This window comes from Rhea americana, unplaced genomic scaffold (assembly GCF_003343005.1).
Source record: "Rhea americana isolate MKP2758 unplaced genomic scaffold, rheAme1 scaffold_167, whole genome shotgun sequence".
Lineage (NCBI taxonomy): Eukaryota > Metazoa > Chordata > Aves > Rheiformes > Rheidae > Rhea > Rhea americana.
The window spans coordinates 1,622,642-1,642,426 of NW_028185783.1; the positions used below are offsets into that span (position 1 = coordinate 1,622,642).

Below are 19,785 nucleotides of genomic sequence, written 5' to 3' on the forward strand. Positions count from 1 at the left end.
CTTAGCTATGAAAACTGAACTAAATTATTTATTGGGAGGCATATGCATTGGGTTGAACAACAACAGAAGCAAGTTTGCTTTTTAATGAATATTGTTTTTTCAAGTTCTACGGCKCATGGGAAGCACTGAGAAGACTGCACTTTTCATAGCCTGTGCATAAAAATCTTTCRTTTTGTAACTGTTCCTTTTCATTATCTGCAGTTGATTCACAGCTTAAAATGAAGCCTTTAAGTATCTGATGGATACATCAGCAATGGTCAAATGTATAATCAACAACCCTGCCTTAAATGCCTAATTGCCAAGTCTTCAGTAGATGGAAGTAGATAAGGGAACCTAATGGTGTGCTTACATTGAGACCTATAATGGACACAACATATGTTAATCTAGGAGATCATGACTTTAACCCAAAACAATCGTCTAGATTGGAAGTGGATTTCAAAGTATAGTGATAATTGTTAGTATTCCCATTTACTTTGTGACAATGTGGRCTTCACACCTCTTTTACCAAAGACCCTGAAGTGTACTGGAAGTATTGCTGAATTTTCTATGGTTCAGGGTGGTTCCTCTGAAAGGCAAAGCCCAGCACGAGCACAGCAAGGCTAATGTATGCAATTAACCGGGCTCAATRTGGCCGAGTGACATGCTTTTCTAGAGGCAGAGGGCTTTAGGATAGAAAAGAGCAGACAAATGTGCAGACCTCTCTTCACCCTCTACAGTTTGTAAAACCACTCCTGATCCCAGAAGTGGTTTTAAAACACCCTGTTAGTGCCCCTGTTCTTGAGCATGAGATGGGCAAGGTGCGCATGTCTGTGCATCGGTTGCATGTGTAGTGGAAAGGGACGGACAAGAATTTTTCTCTTCAGAAGTTACCATTTGTCTTGTGATGACTTTGTTTCTAGTGAGAGCACCTGAGGTGAACTTCACTTGGTGGATAAAGGGACTTAGAGAGCAAGAGAGTTAGGACCAAGATGATCATGAGTAGCAACAAGAAGATGTGATGCTAGCCTGGAATCTACAGCAATATCCTGTTCATATGTAGCTTATCATTTATAACTCAGTCATGTTTCAACATTGCAGTAAAGTAAGTAATTAATTACTGCAATGTGAACTTGAAAATACTTCCTGTATCCTGAGTTTAATAAGCACATCAACTGTCAACCTGAGAATGTGTTTAACTCAGGATACAGTTACAGTAACTAGATGGACTAATGTTTATAGTGTAATAAGGGATATGCTTCTAAAACACTGTGTACTCTGACAGGTGGTATGAGTGCACCGTTACAGTTTATCTTGGTCTGAGATTTTAGAAGTATGCAATGGTCCTTGGACTGCCAAAATGTGGAGCAACGCCAGAGCAGTCCTAAACTGGAAAGGAGCCATAAGAAACTACAAGGTTGCAGGATCCYGCCACTGGGCATTACTCAGGTGAGAAGGACTGCTTTCCTGAAGTTTTGCCAGCACCAGAGCTACACACAGTGCAAAATGTATTTGGGCTAGAGGGTAGATACAGCAAACTACTTTTAGACTTGAGTGCTTGCATAGGGAACTTATTTTCCTCCTGTATAGTTCTGGCTCAAGAAGTGGGTAAAGATTAGGAAGATTCTTATTTTATTTTTATCAAAACAGTAGAAATGTTGCTTGTATAAGTTGCCTTGTATAAGCTCTTCTGTAGATCCCTTGATAGGCCTATTTTGATCGAAAATTGGATGGATATATGTTTTTAGTTTACCTCAGAAATTAATATAAACATTGTGCTGCAAAGACAGTGTTTCTCCTTTCAGACTAAGTAACATTCGATTTGTGAGTAATTCCTCTGAAATATTTCCAAAGCATTATTAATCAGAGGGAAAAAATCCAACTTGAACTATACTGAGCAATTCTATAATAGGGTGTTTAGAAATTAACTCCATGCATGAGAAGTCTTCTATAACAGGAGAAGCCTATGGTAAGTGGAACATCTACTGGTGAGACAGTGCAATGAATTAATTTACTACACAAAAGTCTGATCCAAATCCTGCTTCTGTACAGGCTGTTCTGTGTTCATTTTACTTTGCCAGATAAGCCAGTGCCAGCCCTGTTTGCTGATCTCTTTGGCTAAAAGTGTGTAGCTTCTCCTTGCATAAATCCTTATTTTCTGGCACTCTTTTTAGAGCCATCGACTGCTTACATTGCAACACTAGTCTTTGAAATATAGCTAGAAGAAAGGAGGAAATGAGCTAGTGGAACTACTTAAATGATGTGATGCAAGCCTTTCTCTTATTTACAGCCTTCCTCCTGCCACCATTCTGGTTTGGCAGAATCTCTCCATTAGATCAGGAAGCTGTCTTCCTTGTACCAGGAGTTACTTTAATACTTTGGCCTGCTTCCCAAGGGAATGAAAATGAATTAGGATTAATGTTTTAAATTCAAATTATTAGTATGGGGAAAACTTGCTGAACGCTATCCTTTGACCATGGAGCTACATTTGCAAAAAGAAAAAGCAGACAAGCAGCAAAGTAGCGCTAAATTAAGAGACAATCTGTCAAACTGTTAAACTACCTTGCTGCTGCTGTCTGCATAGATATGTCATTTTTACCCATCCAGTAAAGCCAAATATTTTCTTAAACCTTCCTTAACATTCTGTCGCCTTAGTAGAACCACAGTTATAGATCAGAAAGTACAAAAGCATCCTTACTTCTGCTCTGCTGCACAGCACATTTGCTATATTTAGCAGTTCCGAAGAATCAATTGCTTTATATAATCTCATCACAAGCCTTTACTGAAGAAAACCATGACCCAGTCTGTCATTTGACCCTGGGCAAAAACACTGACCCTTGTGCTGTCTTTAGGGTGCCTTCTGTGTTAGAAGAATCTGTAAGCAAGCAGTTATTTCAGCTGTCCTTGTCCCAAGTCACTGGAGTTCAGCAAAAGTAATTTCAGTCTGTACTTGCATCTTTGCTTAGTTTAGCCTTCCCTTTCTGAGAACTGGCCTTTTTTGCTGATTCTTTTGCATACTCTGTGCTTCATTTCCTTTGCRCTTTCTGCCTAGCAGAAACGATACCAATTTTCCCTAGCTTAGTTCTTACAATACTATCTTTCTTTTATTTAGTCCTTATTAGCAGAAACAAACAAACACCCCCCCCGAAACATTGTGACAACTGTATAATGCTTTGATCTCTGTAATACAAAGTGTATCAGATCACTATATTTAATATTTCCCTGCCTTTTTATCCAGAAGCCAGACAATAACCCAATTTCTACTTCCAAAACTAGACATTTTTCTGGTTCAGGAAACCTACAGCTGCAAACTGTTTGAAGCTGGGAGAGTTCTTTAGACAAATATCACAGTTCCTCCTCTGTTCTTTATGTTCTTYCTCATGACTCTGTGTTGGCCAATATATTGCCTCAGAGAGCAGGATTAGATAGACCTTTTGTATAGTCACTGTTGAAATTGTGTATGGGCTTGATAACAGTAAAGGGAAAAAATCCCAGCAGGAATGACCACCAAAAAAATGAGGAACAATTTCTAAGCTAACCTTAAAGTGTCTCAGACTTGCAGTTACTGAGGAGTAAACTGAAGTCMTCTCTTTCTAGGAAGCAGAAACATTTCCTGGGTTTCCTGAATTGCTTATCCTAGTGCTTACTTTGAAGGGAAGATATTGCCAAATGATGGCATTTTTATTACTTYGTAAATAACCTTAGAGACCTATTTAAGTACACTTACTATCTTCTTTATGGAAAGCAGTTTATTGTTAGAGGCTGAGGTTGAGTGGATGGTATGGAAGAATAGTGTGAATTACAGCATGTGTCTGCAGCTGGCTGCTCACTGCACGTTTCAGGCACCGCACTGGCGCTTTTGAGGAGCACAGAGGCCTGCTGCYGGGCAGTCTGAGGGTCGCAGAGCCCACGCACTGACTGGGAGCAGGGACTTAGAAGGTAAAATGTTGTAGCCTTTGTCAGCACATCTGTAACTCTAATGTTGTGATTGGCACAGTCAGGTAAGTCTATACAGTCCTATTCTGAAGTCTACAGAACAGTTTGTAAGTTTTCAAATAAAGTTATGTATTACTATTACCTATGGCTAGTTTTGAATAATAATCAGTTCTTCAAGTCAGGATCATSCTTTAGCATATAACCTTAAATTTAATCTTGGGTGCATCTTGTATAAGAATGTCTTGTTTCTGCCTCTCCTAAATGGTTTCTGTAAGAGCTCTGTTTGGCACTTCCAAATGCATCGAAAGCTGGGTAGATAGACYCTGGCAGGAGACTCTGGAAAGCATGGATTTGTTCAGAACCATTTTCAGATGCTTATGCTAGACAATGATAYGTACTGTATAAAGTGAAATTATCCTACCCTATTAACTTTCACAATTTTAAATGGTTATGATGCTTGCTGAGCATCAGTCCTTAGTACACATTTGTTTTATGGGCTTTAGTGTGTGTGTGTTGGGGGGGGGGGGGTGAAGGATGTCTATTAGCACTACATTTTTACATATTTTTAGAAGCTTATTTAGTGACCAAAGTCTTCTCTAGAGTCATAAGAATCTGAACCACTACTGCTCCATAAGCTCATACAGATGTAGGAAAACAGAGCAGCTTTTCTGAACAGTTTTAAAAGAATAACCATTCAGGAAGCCTGATTTAGCACTAAAGCAAGGAAATTCTTATTCTTACTGATTATTAGTAATACTTGGATAAAACCTTTAATCTTTATCATCCCCTTTCACAACTGTAAACACTGAAATTATGTTGCTCAATCCCACTGAGTCATCTGGAAGTTTTATTGCTTCCAGTAATGAAAAACTCAATCAACAGAATCTTTATAAAATGTGAGGTCAATAGCTTCATGACCTTAATGAAATAACATTTTCAGCAATTCGGTTACAAGTCTGCAACACATTTATACAATTTTTGATGCTTATTAAAAATAATAAAAGGGAGTATGTTTTCTGTCTTGCCATCTACTCAGATGCTCTAGATTTCTCATTTTTTTTATTTATAGTAGTAGGCAGACTYGTGAGGATTTTTTTTTCTTTTCTTTTTTTTGGATATATTTCAGACAAACAGACAATATACTCTAGAAGTTACTGTTATTAGACACACTTCTAATTCCAATAGGCAAAGCTACAATATCCTTCATTGGAACATTTGAAAATGGTACACTAGTAGCAAAACGTTTGTGGCTAATATGGTATCTGCTTTTTTTACTGTAGCAATTCTGTACTTTTACTGCAGGTTAAGCAACTTGTTGTATGTTCATCTCGCAGGAGAACTATTTCTCCTCGCTCAAAATATAGAAGTTTTAAACTGTGGCAGAGATGCAACATTGCATTGTCTGTCAGTATCACTTGCTACGCTATTTAAAAAACACTATTAAATCTTTTTTAAAAAATTAGGTAAAGRTTACATTTTTATTTACAAGAGAGAGAAAGTGAGACTTTCCAAAGTTCATTCTTTAAGCTTATTTACCAGAGATAAATAGTACAAGGCAGTAAGAGAAGCAGGAAGGATAAGGGGTACAGGGAAGGGAACAATGGAAGATATTACTGTCTCTTTTGTATCTTAAAAAAGGGAAAGGCAGGTTCAGAAACAATTAGTTTTGTGCTTCTACAAGCCACTAACATTCTTGTATTCCCTTCTTTTCTTCCTTGTGCGTTGGCTGGTTCTGGGCTGGAATATTCCATTGAGGCATTTCAGGCGCTTTCAATAGAAGAAAGATGCACATCCAGCAGAAGTTAGTGAAAATATACTCAAGGAGTTCTATGATTGTAATCATACTGGCACCACAAAACAATCCAAGCTGGCCACCTACATCAGCTATAATAGAAGGAAATAAACAAACGTCATCCTAAGCATTTGGTTTAGTTTAGCAAGCAAACAAAACTCTGCTGGGTTCAAGAGCTAAATAAATTCAATGTACATAATTCATCACTTTGAGAAAACAGAATTAATATTCTTAAGAATGTTTGTAAGAGAAGGTTAACATATTTATTAAAATTCTAAAAAAAAGCAAATACAACACAACAAATCCTACTGCGGAGCATGTACTTAACATATTTCCTACTTCTACGTCTTTTAACCTTCCTCTTACTTCTCCTCCCCTCTTTCACCCTTTCTCCTCCAAATCCCTTGAACTTCACTACTCTTATAGCTCTATATAGTGTATAGCCACAAATGAGTGCAAAGCTTAATGCTTAGTCTCCGCTATTGCTCATTTTGCAAGCCATTAATGGAAGAGCAGGAGACTTTCAAAAATGAGCATGGGGCAAGTGTGTGATTATTGCCATTAGAGGCAGGGGGAGCAAATAAAAAAAAAAGGTTTGCTTTTTTAGTTTAATTATTAATCAACAATAAATAAATACTAAATAACACTCACCAAGCAACTCAGGTACAGTCAAGGCCTTCTGTTGCTGTGTCATTTTGTAGTTTAGATCATGATATTTAATGTCAATATGCACAAGATTCTGCCTAATGACAAATACAAACAGTATTACTTGAGACAGTCAGGATCACCGTTCCTATTTATCACCTTTTGTTAGCATGAACGGAGTTCATGGAGTGTGATGGTGTCTTTTAAAGAACAATGAGATTAAAGCTGCAAAAATCAGTTAGGTGACTGAAGAACATGTCCTAATAACTTACAAAAGGAGCTTATTGGAGGAGCAGAACTTCATTTTGTGTTAAAGAGTGACTTAGTCTGGTTTTACTTTGTGAGGCAAACCCCAGCTTTTTCAGGGTCTTAGAGATAAGAAGCGGAAGTGTTAATCATCCTTAACTACAGCAGATACAATGCTGAGTACAGTATCTTTGGTCCAGCATCTACCACTTTTGCTTATGTACAACTGCATATTAATTYTCCTGATTTCAGTGGGAGTTTTTATGCAGAAGACCTCTTGTCCTGTACTCAGGTGTTCAGTTTTATCTCCTGCCAATAGCCTTTCTTACTTAATTTTATTCTTACATGCTGCAAAGTGGAAGAGAATGTAAATCTCTGCTGAAGCAAGACCTGTGGAATTATTCAGATGAATAGAGAGCTCATCTCTATGAATCTGCACAACCACTGAATAGAAAATAAACATAACTGTTGTGGAATAAAACTGCCACAGAAACTGTTTTCACAAAATTAAAGAGTAAAAGAAGTGATTGTTTTTCTGTAGTGTTAGTAGAGTTTGTTAACACTATTTGCTGAAAATGAAGTCAAAATATGGTCACTTCCATCTCTTTAAGTGAAAATTCTAAAATTCAGGTAACATTTGGTAATAAAAATAATTATGTTTTAATAGATTCTATTAATAAAGCTTCCTACTTAATAGATTCTATTAATAAAGCTTCCTATATAATGAGTTGCTAGCGATGTGATCGAATAAGGTGGTAAATAGTTAACTTTTTCCTTTTTACATCTTCAGAAATCAATAGGTCTCCATGTTTTATAGTTCAGAATATGTACTCATTAATATGCTGGCATAATTCCTGTTGGGTAAAACTTGGTAACGGAAGAATGTTCTGTATTTTTGCTTGCTAAATTGAATAACTGCTGGGTTGCGCATGATGTTTACAGACAGTAAAATAATCAATAAAGGTGAAATGTTCTCAAAGGCTTAATATTTTTTCGTATAATAATGGATTGAATTTTCRTAATCTTGATATATTCCCTGATTTGGGTTGTTCACTAACTTCAGTTGTGAAAGGATTAAGATCTCAGTCTTGTCTATTGATGGATTATATCTGGATGGTGAATATCTGATAACCCTACTCTTTCTTTATTCTTAATAGCAGTAGTGTTCCAAAAGCTAATGTTTTAAGAGATCAGTGACAGGAAAGCTAATTAAGAACCATTTTTTTTTTTAACTGGGGTAGCTATTTTATGACATTGACAAGTCTTAAATTCATCTATATATATTTTAGATATACCTTAATATATAAAAATCCTAACCAGTTTTGTCTGAGATTATTTCATCTCACAGACAACATAGTAATACCACAAGAATACCTCTTTTTATAGGTCACATTTATATCATATATTCCATTAGCACATTTAAAAAGTAATTGATCATATTCTTTAATAGGCATAGTATTAAGTGAGATTACCTGATGTATTCTGGGCTTTTCTTCAGCTTTGTAGAAATAAATCTTACGGCTTTTTCTCCTGCAAAACTTGAGTAGGTGACAGTGGTAGGATAATCTGTTTCTTCACATGGGACAGGGCAAGTGGAATTGTGGGTTCCTACTGTGCATAATCCCTCTAGCTCTATTTCATCTGAAATTTCAGGAGAAAGAATTTAGGTAATACTTCTGAAAGCACACAGCTTTAAAACATTTTTTTAAATTTATAAAATGACTTTAATAGATAYGTGGAGCAAGTTGTCCTTAGGAATGTATTTGTAACTGGCATTTGGGAAACTGATGCACAGTAATAAGGCTTGGGATCTTTGGTCATTTTTTTCAAAGAAATTCAGCACCTGCAACTCTGCTTGGCTTTATTAGAGTTTTACATGTGTGTTATTTCTCATTTACAGTTAAACAGTAGGGTAAGAGAAGACTTTCCATGTTCTGTGCTAGCCTTTCAATTACATATCTCACTCCCKTAGTCTTCATGGCTTGACATTTACCTAGCTCCTTTCTGTGCACAGAAATGGCTCCCAGAACACAGTTAATGTTTTACATGTTGTATTTTACTGTTGTCTGATAGCTACATAAAGATCTTGATACGCTAAGCTCACTTTACTCATTCAGAGTGCACTCCTATTTTGATAACTGGACTTGAKATGTCTCAGAAGGATCCTTTTGTTTTTTTCCAAATACCAAGCAGAAGTCACAAAACTCTGCAGGTCTGGCTGCTCAAGAAACTGAGGAATGACTCCTCTGTCAAGTCAGATGCTCTAACTGAAGAASCATTATAGAAATCTTCAAAAGCTGGACAAAATTCGTGTAGAATAAGCTGGTCTAGCTTCAACACTTCTCTTTCTGTTTATGTTACCTGTTTTATGTTGAAGATATAACTGCTCCCTGAAGCAGAAACTGGAACCAAAAGCCGAGGTAAGTACCATAACCTCCTGGTTGCAATATTTTATTTKTGCTGGTGGGGTGGCTGTGGCTCTGCTTGTTCCCTCCAAGTGTGGGTTTCCCTTTTTGCAAATCAGAATAACTGTCCAGTGGGGAAGAGGTAGCTCAGCCTGTTGCTTGGTGATTTGAGGTGCTCTCCAGGGATGTTGGGGTTGTAGGTTTTCTAGCCTAGATAACAGGCCCTTTAGCCTAAAATAAACACYCTAACCACCTGTAGACCTTATTGGCTTGCTCAGGGTGGATAGGTGTCTAACCTTTCCTGCTCTGTAAAAGGAGACTAAGCACCTAACCTGGGAGCGTGGGGGCCAGACACCGGAGCTCAGGGTATTGTGCGAGGCACACCAGGTACAGCACTGTAACACACCAGTTCCCTCTGGGATCCAACTCCAAGCGTGTGACCTAGTCACCCTCAGCAGCGCATGGGGGGGCTTTTTGATTTACTACTTGGTGGTTTCTGTGAAACTTGATCACAGAATATAGGTTAAGGAGTGTATCTATTTCCACAGTGACAGACTATCAAAGATCATGATTATAGAAGAATATGAACTTAATGGAATTAATTCTTCTAACGGAGCCACAAGAAAAATAATTATGGTTCATAGTAATATATTTTGCTTGAATATTGCATACACATAATCCAAAAAAGCAAAAACCAAAAAATGCCAAAGTGTTAATCTTTTTGTTTTCTTTAAGCATTCATTCCTTTGGGAAGGGAGAGTCACATTACGTAACAGGATCCAAAACAGTTAAAAAGGAGATTTTTCTAAAGTAAGTTCATAAGAAGTTACACCTCAGATCATCGTTTTCAATATTTTCCAGAAAGCCTACTGTAATGACTTAAAATTTCATATCTACTGTGTGCAGATTATTTACCTGTGCAAATGAATTACATGTATAGCATTTTGAAAGCATATAATCCGTTTTAATTTTAAAAAGGGAGAAGCTTGAAGCCTARTGGTTTTGAGTTAGATTTTCCACCCGTTAACAAATCTCTTATTACTGTGCTATTCATATTTCTGTCATGAGCAAAAAGAGTAGAACATTGGAGCCAAAAGGATGACACCATGAAGAATGAAGGATGCAAGCGAGAGTTTTGATAAGTGAAAATTAATTTTACATCTTCAGTTTTGAAGTATTTGACTAACATGAATTATTATCTGTTTTTAACTGGCACTTATTTAATGCCCTGTCCAGTCTCTATTGTCAGAATTTTAAATTAATTGTGATGTGCTTCATTTCAGCACTACTTTCAGTGTTTGGTTTTAATTGATAGATAACTTCTACTATTTGGAGTTGGCTTAGCAAATATGAATATGAAATTATTACTTACAGAGTGCAGGATAAACACAACTGTAAAACTTCTGTATATCACATTCAGTTCCATTTCCTTAAAAATAAACAAATAGCTTTAGGAGCATAAATTAACAATCTAGCTCTTAGCTCTGCTTGTGCTAAACTGAAGAGTAAATTCATCATACCACTTCATACTTCTAATTTTGCACTGGGAAAACAGTTCAGTCTGGCACAATAGCACCAAAAGGGATACATAGGGTAAAAAAGAGAATAGAACAAACTACGAGGTTTGTTGCTGGAGCAAATATCTTTGCTACATGTGCCAGCCACAACTACCTTCAAGTTGGTGGCTCACTCTTTGCGTTAGGCAAGAAATTTCTGTCTTTCCTTATGGAAAAAAAAAAAAAAAAAGTAGGGAGATGGTATATAGGATTACACTCCATGTGTTTCAATGGTAGTTCAAAACATCATGCAAGAATTGTTTGGAAACTTTAAGGGTAAGATAGCACCCCGAGCCAATGGCAAAACTTTTGAATTTCAGATGGTCTAAGTTTTCACCCCAGATTATCTCCTTGCATGGAAATATTGCTTAGCCCTTTAGCCCTTTTGCCATGCCAAGATACCTGATAAAGGTGTTTTTGTTTAAATGATAGGCTCTCTAATTTTCCTCACAAGCACATCATCACCACAATTTTGAAACTAGTCACCATCCTTAAAACATTTGCAAAATAATTAGGGTTGCCTGTGTGCCAGTAAAGCTTGTTTTTGGAATAAATCACTTAGAATGATGTAATAACAATCACTCATTGCCCTAAGAAGATCTCTACAAGCAAATATGCAGAAATAGAGAAACAAATTCCTAATGAAGTATTTAAAGTTAAGTCAGGCCACTTATTAGAGTGACTGATGGAAATAATAGTGAACTGTAACCCAATTTAAGGAATATTCCTTTAGTGTCAAGTAAGTTAATATCTCCAAAAATGTTAAGATTTGTGAATAGCAGGTTTTGGTGAACACTATGTATAATCACTCCTATACTATCCTATGTAGCATTTAGATCATTTTATAGTATTTAAATATAGGTGAGGTGTGCTAGCAAGATAATCTTTAAAACAGTTTAGGATAATATGATATTCCTGAAAAATACCTGGAAGAATGAATGGTAGACAGCCACACCAGTCTTGTATGTACCGGGCCTTGCATTCCTGCAAACATCCGTAAGTACTATAAATCTTGTGGTGTTGAAGTTTAATATCAGGCTTGCACTCTCCCCACGGGTATTCTTGAATAATTGTCTGTAGGACAATAGTAGCAGAAGATATAATTTCTGTCTCTATTTTCTGATTTAATTGTAGGCAATTACAGTTTGTGCTTTTGGAGTTATTTTAAAAATCATTTCCTTTCTTACATGGCAAAAATAGGTGCCTATGAGTTAGCCTAGTTCACTAGAGTAGTCTGCCTCTGTAGGATTCCATGAGGAAGCAGAGCTCACTTTAACTTGCATGTCAGAACTTCAAAGTCCTGATATCAAGAATGAGCAACATCACGAATACCYTTAAAAACAGTTCAGCCAGCTGAGCCACACCAGCTTCATTCTGAAATTGAGAATTAAATATATAGAAAAAAAAATTATGCCTTCTATAAGTAGCTGTCTGTTCCTCACATTTGAAAATACATATATGTATTGATTTCAGATTTGACAGGACAAGATAAAATGGGAACTTATGTTCTAGTCTTAAGTGTTTGTGGTTAGGCTTGAGGAAAAACAGCTGAACTGGAGTCACGTCTTGAACAGTGTGTGAAGAGTGCATTTTTCAGATATACCAGTGTTGGTCATGAATGGAATACAAATACGGAAAAGTTGTGTTGTTTGGAAGCTGATTGTCTTTATGTCAAAACAGCAGCCTGGTAACATTTTATTATTTCTAGAGAAAATGTTCTTTGTCCAAGACAAAAGCAATACCTGCTCTTCTAGATGCTGTTATAGCACAGCCTAGGCTCTAATATAGTAGGTAATTTGTCTTTCTCCAGTATGACTTCAATACTAATAGAATATGTTGTTGGACAACTATTGTAGTATCCTTGTAATGATATTCTTGTAGCATTAGATGGCAGTGAGTTTGTAAGATGTTAGATAAGAAAGACTGACTTTAGTAAAACAGATTATGAAGACCACTGATATCTGGGAAAAAGCAGTAATTTAGCTGGAGAAAATGTTATTCTCAGGAGTGACTGTGGTATAAATATTTTAATTTCCAAAATCTCTCAATAATCACCCTACTTCAGAATAGAATAAGAGAAAGTCTTTACTTACTGCCTGATGGAGAAAATCCTTACCTTCAGCTGGCGGATTGCGACCTGTGCATGCATGCCAACTGGTGTTGATAAACCTAAACCATCAAAGCGTGGAAGATCTTTGGGTGAATGGATAACATAAGTTATACCAGCATCAATATAACCAAGGGAAGGGTCATCAGTGAATTGCGCCTGATACAAAAAGAATTATTTAAAATTGCATTGTCTTTGTTTATCATCTGAGGCTTTAGCTATATTTAAAAGGGTACAATGCTGTTTTTTTGTTTGTTTGTTTTGTTTTTCTGATTTAAAATCTCCAGTTACATCTTTGGCAATTTAGAGAAGGGTGTAAAACCAAACTGACTTGAATTTCCTTTGTTGCATTCCTAGTTGGATTTCCTTCTAATTATTTTAAACTGTTGGCTTTTTTCTTCCTTCTGTTATCTTTCACCTTCAAAAGAAAGAAGGCATAGACCAACGATGATTCGTAACTTGGAGATCTATTCCTTTTACTTGCAGCTCTCTCTCATGTTTCAGCAGACTTTCCATTACCACCTGCAGAACCTGTCACTCCTGTCTCTTATGATTCCTAGAGAGTCAAACTGAATGACTCATTTTACCACTCTAGATCTTAGTTTTCTTCCCTAAACTCATAGGTGATATTCCCTGAATTGTCTGTGTTTTCTGTTGGTCAAAGACAATCTTAATAACATGAGAAGCTACTTGCAGTGCCAAGATCAGATCTTAGCTGGCATCAAGTACTTAGAGCTGCTACCGARACCAACATTTGGTAGGTAGAAATTGGCTCCATGTGATCTTCTCTACTTGGCCTTTATTTAAAATTAAATGATGTTTTCCTGAAGCACTTACATTAAATTATTTTACAGCTCTAATGATGTGTTTCAATTATAAGTGAGTTGTATTATTGCTATTTTTACACTCATTTGCAATTTTCAGCAGAATTTAGCTGAGTACAGAGTCAATATTCATCTCARATTTTTAAACTAGAATTGTATCTTTCCTCTAAAATCCCCTCTCAATCGGAAAGAAATAGTCTTGAAATAGAAGTCTGCACATGAAATTCTGTAGGCATGTGTAAAAATCCACTAATCTATAAACTACCACATGCATAGAATTATTAGGATGACTATACCTGTTTGACATCAAAAAGTAAACTTAAACCTCGTCCAGATACACTCACTCTTCTCTTTTCTGGAAGATCATTGTGATTAAAAGTAAAGCAGTTTCCATATTCWGTGAAAACGTGTTCAAAATCCTTCAAAAAAAGGAATATAGGGAAGAATAAAATAYGGGAAGATCACTTAAAATTACATTAGTGAGTCATAGTATAAGATATGTGCTTTTTTTTTCAAAGGAAGAAATGTTACATTTAGAAAAGTGGTAACTGATGGAAATTTCAAAAGAATTTCATGCCTTTCTGTAAGAATGGAACTCTAGAAATCTAAAGGATAATTTCAAATTGTTTATTAATAGCTCTAGGCTGTTCAGAATCATTTAATGAGATCCTGTTCTGCTTTTTTACACCTGTTACATTCTATAGAAATTATATAGTGGAAAACAACTTGTTTAATTTCTTCAGTAGATGTTTAGTGAAGACTTCATTTCAAAAGAAATTGTCATATTGTAGATGAAAGTACAAGATGTACAATACCTGCACCAAAAAACACCTGGACATTTAACTGAAAACATTTGCTAATATAATTGCATCTGACTGCTTTAAAGTTTTAGCCATTAGGTACTAATGTATCTTTTCAGTTAAGGGAACTCATCAAAGCCTAATTTTAGACAGGACAGCATGTKTAAAGTTTGGATTAACCAAAAAGAATATAAACCTGATTTTTCTGTTTACTTGTTCTGTTTGAGTTGGAAAATACTTTATGTAAGAACAGATGTAAAAATGGGAGGATCCTGGKTTTTGGTTATTGTCCAAAATTCCCAAAGATGGTCTGTATTCAATTCCATATTTTAAAATTCTTGTAGGTTCTGCATACAATTACTCTAACTATTCTAGACTTCTAAAGAACAAAAATAATTCCATTAACTGAGTGCAACCATGCAATTGTGTTTTGCAAAAACTCCATTCAAACTGATCTTAGATATAGGCCATTTACAGAAAATGCTGCTGGATAAAGCCTGGAGGCATTGCAGTTTATAAAGGCTGACGTTTATGCAGAAGGGACAATAGGTAGGTAGAGAGCAATTTAGATTGAAATCCCACTTTACAGCTCAGGCAGTCTCTGCAGGGTGATGAGCTTTTCTCTCTATTTATGCAAAGGAAATCAGGGAAAGCAGCTGACCAAATTAGCTGTCTAAAGTTGAGTGACAAAAATATATCCCCTTTCTCCTCCATGCTACTGCTCTAGTAAAAAGGAAAAATATTTACCTCTGGGTAACACGGCTTTCCAAAAAATTCACATTCTAGCAATGTGCTCCTGTTGAGATAAAACCCATTTTCCCTTGTGAACTCTTTAATGCTGAAGTTCTGGTTTCCAGTAAGGAAATCATTTAGCTCTTGAGAAAAATTATCTTTCACAGCAATTTCTTGGAGAACTCCAGAGACGATGCTCCACAGAAAATAAATGATTCGAAGATTGGTTACTGCATGAGCTTGAAACCTGTCAGCAGGAAGAAGAAAGAGTTCTGCAGAGTTATAGGACTGATCACAGTGCTCTATTTGCCAAATCGTGACATGATTCGTTCGTTGTCTGCTCTCAGACTRTATCTGATTCTTGTCCACCATATTCCCTACGACATGAATAAGCAATACAGTCTCCATTTCTAGGAACGAGGAATTTTCTATACCTTAAAACACAGAAAGGACCCCCTCCTGCGGCAATTCTGGTCAATTATATTAGCAACATTATTACTCTGTGTGGTTGTTATAAAAACCATAGATGGGCCACCTGCAGAAGCCAAAACCTGGCTTTGTAGAACTGAAGAGGAGCTAAGCAACTGCATTGACACGTAGGAAACTAGCTGAGGGGGCTGTTCCTTGAAAAAAGACCGTGTTCCATTAATCAGAAAACTGATTTGTCAGTAGATTTGCAGATTTGCATGCACCTAGTTTACTAAGGCACTATACTCTGTGCCTCTTTGATGTTGTTCTGCCAACAAGTAACTGGTTACTAAAACAGGAAGAAAGAATAAGCACAGCATGAACAGATGGATGTGGAAGAAAATTGTCACTTAATTGTCACTTAAGCTGACAGCTGCCATGCTCAGTAGGTGCCTGTTTACTTACAATGTGCTGCAGCTATAGTTACAAGAACTGTGAGATTTTTATAATATACAGCCACTGTACTCCGGAGGGACTTCCATCTGCAGTAGATGCTCTGCAACATAACCCATGATGGCTTTATGCAGGGCAATTGGAAGGAACAAAAGTAAAGCAGAAAGGCTCCAGATATTTGAAAATTGGACTTCTGACTGATTCTGCCAGCAGAAGGTAGATGATAACAAAACTTATTGTTCCTGATGAAACAACATGAATAGAAGGTCTATATTTCTAAAACTGTTCCTAGATTATGTATTTGCTCTAAAAAGCATGTAGTAGGTTTGTTATGTTACTTTAAAAGTATCTGAAGCATGGCCAGTATCTTCAAATATAGAAACCGGTAGTGAAGATTCTGGTTAGATACATGACTTTCAGGCATGCCAAATGCTTCTCTTCYGCAAATTCCACTGACATCAGCTGGAACTGTAAAGGCTGAGCACCTCTGAAAGAGCCAGCTGCTTTGCATAAGATTTCTACATTTACATAAGGTTTCTATTTGAGCTTCTCTGTTTGCAAATCTTGGCTTTTAACTTTGATGTAGCTGTCCCATGGTTGCATTGTAGAAGCACTCATGTTTAATATGGTTTATGAAGAAGAAGAACAGCAGAGAGGCTTTTCTGCTCCAACTTACTTTTTGAAAAGTAGCAACTTAGTCTCACTTACAGATCTACAGTGCAATTGTTTATCTGAAGGAGGGGGAAGATTAGAATCAACTGCTCTCCCCTGATTCTCCTGTTTTCTTCTTCAGTTAAATCTCTTGCACAGCTGTGTGGAACACACACCCCTTAAAGCCAYGTTTTCTTGTTTTGTGTGATTTGTTTAAAGCAGAGGTGGACTCTAACTATTTTATAGTTGTCAGGTAAAGACTTGTTGCCTCTCAAAAGTGAACAACAAAAGTAACTATTACCTGTTCAGGTTGCAAAAAGTCACAGCAGGAAATTCAACATTTTCCACATACTGAACATTAACTGATGTTGTGGTTGGCCAGCTGAAGTAATAGATGAAACGATTGCAGATTTGCCAGATGACAATGGCAAGGGAGCCCATGACTACTAACAGCCACAGCACTTTGCGTGTCTTGCTCTGCGTTTGGACAATATTATGCACTCCATGAAAYGAAGTGGATGAGGCAAACTCTTGGTGGTACTTTTTTCTGTCTTCCAAATATGGCAGCAGCYTCTTTATTAAGTACAATCGTGTCTTTTCCAGTAATCCTTTATATTGAATGAGATGAAAACACATTTTTTAAATTAGCATTTAAATGGCACTTAGGAATGTGTATGTAATTCCGACACTGGGGAGCAGTTTATAACAGTTGTAAATAGTCTCTTTAAGTARTAAACTTGCTTCTAAGGATGTGCTAGAGCTCTGGAAGTGCTGTGTGCTAGGATTAGCTCAATGCTGCCTGAAGACTAAACCTTTCAGTATGTTAAGTACAGCCTATTAATTTAAAAGRATAGTTTCACTTTTATGGAAAAGACTGGGATTTGATGTACCTCTGATCYAAAACTGCAGGATGCTGTGAACCATTATAAAAAGCTAAGCATCTGCTGCTTTCAGYGATATCCTATTAAAGGCCTGGTCCTTTTTAAATGCTTTCAGMAGTAAGATAAAAAGGGAATGATATCTTTTTCAGAATTTCACTTTTTCATTATTGAAAGTTTCTCGATACAATTTAAAAGGGTACAAGTTTGAAGGGAGACCTACTCCCTTTTCTTTAGGTTTGTATTAGTCTAATTCCATACCTTTGCAATAGGAATGTTTTCAATTTTCATTTATCCCTTACTTTCTTCAAACTGATGTTATAAAAATAAATAAATCTAAGGTTAATATCTGCAACAATAATGAACATAATCAATAATGAATACAGTCAGTAATCAAATGTAGCCAAATGCAGTTTGTTGGTGAATGATCTTGTGAGATCTGGGACCATAAAACATSCAACCAAGGGAAATTTTATAAGGCCTTCCCTGTATCTGATCATGATTGTACCCAGCTTTTTGCAAAGTGCTTCACTTATAGAGTGTTATCCACTACTCTATTCAGTCACKAAGAAAGTCTATAGAATAGTAACTTAACAAAAGTTTGCCAGACATCRGTATTTGAGGTCTGAAAATAAATGATTTAGACCAGCTTTTAAAAGCAAGAAAAATGCCTCCCYGGCTTTTCTGGTTTTAACCCAAAAATAGATTGAATAGTCTGACCTGTGTTGTAGGAAGAGAATATACCCTTTATGAGACCAAATAACTTACTTCAGGCTGCTTAGTTGGACAAAGGAACAAAGGGATGTGAAAGCCACCTGCCAAAGCTGTAGTGAACACATCAACACTCTGGGACATTGCTTTGGCCTCTCTCCCGACCGTGAGAATTAAACCTCAGATATTTCTGTTTTCAAAATGTTTCTGATAGGAAAGTATTTTCTTTGTGTTGTTTCTTTTTTAAAGATTTATATGAAAGTTTTTGTCAATACTAGTATGAATTACTGTGCCACCTTTTTACTGTCAAATRGCTCTTTCTGCTGGAAAACTCTTGAAAGGTTTCTCGTCTAGTTCTAATGACTACTGAATCCTTTTGCGAAACTGTTAAGCCATGTGTGATTTTGTCCATAACACAGGAGTAAAGGGGACATGGTCAAGAGTCGTTTTCTATGCAGACTAAAATGTTGGCCCAGAAGAATAGGTAGAGTTTTATGTTCTGTTGTTGCCAGATATACATGCTAGCAACTGTTKTCAGGACCTAAAGGTGCAATTTTTTAAATCATCCATCTTTGACCTCATTCTGGTTCTTTTAAAATTAGCAATGACTTCAAAGAATTAGAATGACTTTACAGTRTCATTGAATGATGACTTCAGTAATGACCTCTCAGGCTATTTCTAAATACAAGTTAAGTTTTTAGTTTGCAGGTTTTTATTTATGGTAGCCATTCTTATTTCCAGGAATTACAAAATTGGAACTTAAACAAGAATAAATGCATAAAGTTCAGGGGGAACCTACGTAACCCACTGGTACAATCTCTTAGTAGTGTTCAAGAGGGTTAGCTAAAAGGACATCTGGCTAATGCACTGGATTTCTGTGTCTGCTGTATTTGAGATAAGTGGCATTTTTAGGCTACTCTCTTTTCAGTGTGTATGCAGTGAGACAAGCACTTTGYATGTTTCCTGAATAACAGCAGAGAAAAGTACCTTCCTAGCATGTGTCTGCATCTGCTGCCTGTAAACTTCAAGATGAGACTGTAACCAAATCAAACCTTTTTTCCCAGAGAAAGTGCTATTTGTATGTATTCCTTCTGTACAGGTTGTGCTGGGTAAGAGAACGATAAAAATCAAAAATCACTAGCTAGTAGATTTGTATCAAAGAGGTGAATGAAAAAAAATTGTAAAGATTCCAAAGGTTAAAGGATTGATAGGTAAGGAGGGAAATAAGAAGGGGACTAATAAGACGACTCCAGGTCCAGGAGCAAAMCACATATCTCAATATAGCCAAATACAAAATATGCATCCAAGAACAAATAAGGTAGACCATACTAAGTTCAGGATAGGCAGCACATACTTTGTCTCAGGAAGCATTGATTCCTGGAGAAGCCCTGAGAACTGTGATGGTTAATCAGATGAACTTAATTTCCCAATTCAATGTAGTTAGAGGGGAAATAAATTTCTGTGGTAAATAACCAGGSATATGTGGCTGGAAATAAGAGTTTATATAACAACTTCAAAAATTGACACTCTAGCTTTAATGTTAGCAMTGTAAGCTGAATGTGAAGAAATTGGGGGTACAGAAGGTTCTTTTCACTTAGCAAGTATTCGATCACCATCTATAACTACTTATATAGGAAACAGGCAATAATAAGGCTTTTTGATGTA

The 19,785-nt window shown here is 36.5% G+C and overlaps 1 protein-coding gene across 1 annotated transcript in view; it reads right to left on the reverse strand.

Annotated features, from left to right (window-relative positions):
• Positions 1-5,596: 5,596 nt before the first annotated feature.
• ASIC5 (acid sensing ion channel subunit family member 5) overlaps positions 5,597-19,785 on the reverse strand; it is a 14,867-nt gene continuing 678 nt past the window's right edge. The window contains exons 2-10 of the mRNA XM_085300623.1: positions 16,833-17,139; positions 15,035-15,266; positions 13,784-13,906; positions 12,673-12,822; positions 11,483-11,630; positions 10,373-10,429; positions 8,068-8,236; positions 6,356-6,447; positions 5,597-5,796 (exon numbers count right to left, since the gene is read on the reverse strand). Of these exons, the coding sequence (XP_085156749.1) occupies positions 5,597-5,796; positions 6,356-6,447; positions 8,068-8,236; positions 10,373-10,429; positions 11,483-11,630; positions 12,673-12,822; positions 13,784-13,906; positions 15,035-15,266; positions 16,833-17,139 (1,478 nt within the window). The remainder of the gene's footprint in view (positions 5,797-6,355; positions 6,448-8,067; positions 8,237-10,372; positions 10,430-11,482; positions 11,631-12,672; positions 12,823-13,783; positions 13,907-15,034; positions 15,267-16,832; positions 17,140-19,785) is intronic.